The following is a 4,048-nucleotide window of genomic DNA, read 5'->3' as shown; positions in this document are numbered from 1 at the left end:
TTTTAAAACACACAAAAAGGATTAAAAAAAAAATATAGCAAGTTAACAAGCATCACATACCACACAAATCACCACACTCGGTGCGTGTTGCGTGATAAGTAGTGCGAGTTGCAAGTAACCTTGGACGATACGCACTACATATCGAGCAATACACACAATCCATGGTGCGTGGTGCATGGTCATGAGTCATTTTTAAAAGTTCGTAAGTTGAAAGAAATATCGTTATTAAACACTTTGAGGATAAAAATGGGCCACCCAGCCCATTAAGAAGTCTACCGAAAGAAGCCCATAAAATTAAGAAATTAAGCAGTATTTATAAGAAGGAATAGACGATTAGGGTTTCAAGGTGCCTGTTGAACCCTAACGCCCATTTTCTAAAATAACGATTATCAGCGGCTGTAACACCTAAATCACAGGTACCTTAATTCTTCTCCAGATTACTAAATTAGGTTTATTGACTGTTTTATGTATAATTTGAAATGCGAGTCTCGTATAGATTGATTTATGTTTATATATCATATGTATAAATTGTTCGATCTAACCATCAAAATGTAAATATTAATTTTTTTTTTTTTTTTTTTTTTTTTTTTTTGGAAAATGAACTATTTTGATTTATTCAGTAAGTTGCATAATTTATAGAATGCGTGTTTTGATGTAATTGTAATTGATGTTGAAATGTGACCTGTTAATTGAATATATTTGTTATGTTTAAAATTGGTATAGAATGAAGGTTATTGCTGCTTATTTGTTGGCTCTTTTGGGAGGTAACACCTCCCCTTCTGCTGAAGATTTAAAGAACATTCTCGGTTCAGGTATGCTCTTTAGTAGTATTAAATTAAATTAAATTAAATATTGTATATATATATATATATATATATATATATATATATATATATATATATATATATATATATATATATATAATTGTTTGATCAAGCTGCAAACTTTGTGTTACATACATATTTGTATTATTATACAGTACTTGCTAGTTGTGGCTTTTGGGTGGGGTGTAAATGAGCCGAAAAACCCTAAAAGAGCTCAAGTTTGATCTTGAACATGTTTTAAATATCGCTTAATAAATGAGCACAAGCTAGAGATTCATATATGGAACAAGCTTGCAAGCAGAAAGGAGTCTCTTATTTGTATACATTATGTATTAATTTTAATTATACTTATTATTTTGACAACAATATAACTTAATATAATAATTATAATTATATATATTATAAAATTATAAACGAGTTGCATTTGAGCCTAGTGGAGAATGTAGTCCAATCGACTTTTTAACACCCTTGCTTGTGGGTGATATATATTTGTGCTTGTTTTAACCTGCTTTGTTATTTTAGTGATCCTTGTTTACTTGCAACTTTTATAGGTTTAGATTTTCACTAGCTCACCTAATTGTATTACAAAAATTGTGTATTGAATAATAGTTGATTTTACTGCTAGTGTTGTCATCGTCTTAAAATTGTTTGATGATGCATTATCTTTTTTTATACTTTTGATTATGCAGTATAAGTGTGTCTTAACTATTTGGATTTTTCAAGCATGTAAATGTCTTATTTGATATTTTAGTTTGAATGGTTTGTATTATTCAATCTAAAAGTGTCTGGGCTATGAGATGAATTGTATGCTTAGTAACTTATCAGTTAACTGATTGTGTGCAGTTGGAGCCGATGCTGATGATGAGAGAATCAGCTTGCTCTTGTCTGAAGTCAAGGGTAAAGATATTACCGAGCTGATTGCATCTGGAAGAGAAAAGTTAGCTTCGGTTCCGTCAGGTGGTGGTGGTGGTGTTGCAGTTGCTGCTGCCGCCAGTGGTGGCGGTGCTGCACCAGCAGCTGCTGCTGAGTCGAAGAAAGAAGAGAAGGTTGAAGAGAAAGAGGAGTCTGATGATGTAAGCTTTTCTTCTTCTTCCATGCGTTACTCTTTTGTAGTTCATTTTATCTCGTGCTTGAATGTTAATCACTCTTTGTTAAAGTAAAAAAGGCTTGTAAATAATGAAACGTTTTTTTGTGATTGTTTTGTTTATGCAGGATATGGGCTTCAGCTTATTTGACTAAAAGAAAAGGTGGTTTGTCTATTGTTTTATGTTTACGTAATGGAATTTTGTTATTGTTTCTAGTTTTAATGTCAAACTGATTATGTAAGACCATGTAATAGTCTTGGATTTAAGGTTTAGTTGAAGATCTGAGGTTCTTACTTTATCAAAGTGGTTTTGAATTTCTTATGTCATTAGTTACGTTAATTTGTCATAAATAAAAATCAAACAAACGGAATGAATAAAGATTACCGTGTTCTATACTGTAAAAGATTACTACAGTAGAAACTCTATAAATTAATACTCGATTATTTAATAAACTCTCTAAGATAATATTTTTTGCCGGTTCCGACTCGGGGATAGGGTGCTAAATTAGTAATTTGCTAAATTTATATGATAATACAATTTTGATAGTTTCATTAGACCCCATATAAAATATAAATTAATAATTCCTGCAAGCCATAGTTACTATGAACCCATTCTTGCAAATGCTTTTGAGTGTGACTTGAATTATCCTTCTTGTGCTTACATAATGCTCTTCGAATCTTATTGTTGTTTTTTTCACACCTTTAAGATGGAAAGCCATGTGTGTATGATTTGTCTGCGTTAACCTATTTTGATCTTGTATTTATATAGAAAATATTTTTAATGTCCATAAAGTGATACATTGAACACAAGAAGCATAATAAGGTGGGAGATTGAAGGTTTCTTTCAAATCGGGCCGTTCATTTGAACATGCATTATATATAATAATTAAGTGGAAGGTTGAAAGGTGTTTGTAAACCAAGTATTCTACTATAAATTAATAAAATATTAATTGATATATAAATTAATAATTATTAATTTATCGATTAATCAATAACTCTTTTAATTAATAAATTTTGGTTGTCCAATTCTATTATTTTATAGAGTTTCTACTGTAGTACTATTATAGTGTTTTTGACGTGAATGATCTTTGTCACGACGACCTTTAAGTTGTTGTTTGATGGTATTAAAAGGTATTTCATAATTTCTCATTTTTGTTTCTGCATGTTATATCTATTGTTCCCTCACCTTCTCTCGAGTATTCCACTCACATACAGTTAAACTAACCTACTTGAATGCTTTATGGAATCCACAATTCGTTAATTTTCTCACATGAGATTAAGGTTGCGTTGGATTCAGTGTTATTTCTTCCCGAGATCTCTCTGAGATCTCGTGTTAGAAGGCAACTGAGACGAGATGTCCATCTCCCGGGATTTTTCCGTCAATAGGGTCAAACTTGGTCAATGCCACGAATTCTCGAATTTTTCCTGCTCATTTCTCGAAATTTATCGTAAAATCTCATAAATTCTGCAATTTTCTCACCAATTTCTCGGATTTTTTTTTTTGTAAAATCTCGTAATAATATATATAAATATACATATATTTATTTATATATATAAATTTATACTAAAAATACTAAAAAGTCGATGTAAGTCAACGTCCAAGATCTCTTCGAGATTTTTCTAAGATGCCGAGATCTCCCCGAGATCCGAGTTCTCCAACCTTGGTTGGATTAAACTCAATTAATGCTGAATGGTTCATAATATGAATGATTAACGTTGATAAAACTGAATGATTAACGTTTGATGAAACAGGTTGGGGTCAGATTGATTTTGTCATAATAATTTTGTTTTTTAATCAATAAATTGAAATTGGTTGATGATTCAAGGGGTTCTTTAACATTAGAAAAAACTTTGGAACTTCACCTCGTTTTCTTTTGCTCAAGTTTGACTGTTTTGACACCTGGGTACCTGACCCGTTCAGTTGACACTATGACTATGCTCGGCCATGAATGACTATTGTTAACCATTTTCAGGTATTTTATGATACAAAATTGACAATTAGAAATAAAGTATCGGTTATCATTGAGCTGAACTCAAAGTTATATGAACCATAATAGAAGACAATATTTAGACGCACATATTTTCAGTCGTGGTTAGATATACAATGTTCGTGCAATGACCCTGGACTTTTTTTTTTTTT

The 4,048-nt window shown here is 31.1% G+C and overlaps 1 protein-coding gene across 1 annotated transcript; it reads left to right on the top strand.

Annotated features, from left to right (window-relative positions):
* Nucleotides 1-327: 327 nt before the first annotated feature.
* On the top strand, nt 328-2,264 carry LOC139852549 (large ribosomal subunit protein P2-like). The gene is made up of 4 exons (XM_071841847.1): nt 328-416; nt 724-812; nt 1,668-1,897; nt 2,037-2,264. The coding sequence occupies exons 2-4, from the start codon at nt 725-727 to the stop codon at nt 2,061-2,063; spliced, it is 345 nt and encodes a 114-aa protein (XP_071697948.1). The 5' UTR covers nt 328-416; nt 724; the 3' UTR covers nt 2,064-2,264.
* The last annotated feature ends 1,784 nt before the right edge of the window (nt 2,265-4,048 follow it).

This window comes from Rutidosis leptorrhynchoides, chromosome 6 (assembly GCF_046630445.1).
Source record: "Rutidosis leptorrhynchoides isolate AG116_Rl617_1_P2 chromosome 6, CSIRO_AGI_Rlap_v1, whole genome shotgun sequence".
NCBI lineage: Eukaryota > Viridiplantae > Streptophyta > Magnoliopsida > Asterales > Asteraceae > Rutidosis > Rutidosis leptorrhynchoides.
This window is presented reverse-complemented; position numbering and strand designations above follow the sequence as displayed.

Excerpts from the sequence above, each read along its gene's own strand:
- LOC139852549 (XM_071841847.1), top strand. The coding sequence starts at position 725 with ATGAAGGTTATTGCTGCTTATTTGTTGGCTCTTTTGGGAGGTAACACC. Across the intron at positions 813-1,667 it reads AAAGAACATTCTCGGTTCAG|TTGGAGCCGATGCTGATGAT; the intron begins GTATGCTCTTTA and ends GATTGTGTGCAG. Across the intron at positions 1,898-2,036 it reads AGAAAGAGGAGTCTGATGAT|GATATGGGCTTCAGCTTATT; the intron begins GTAAGCTTTTCT and ends TTGTTTATGCAG.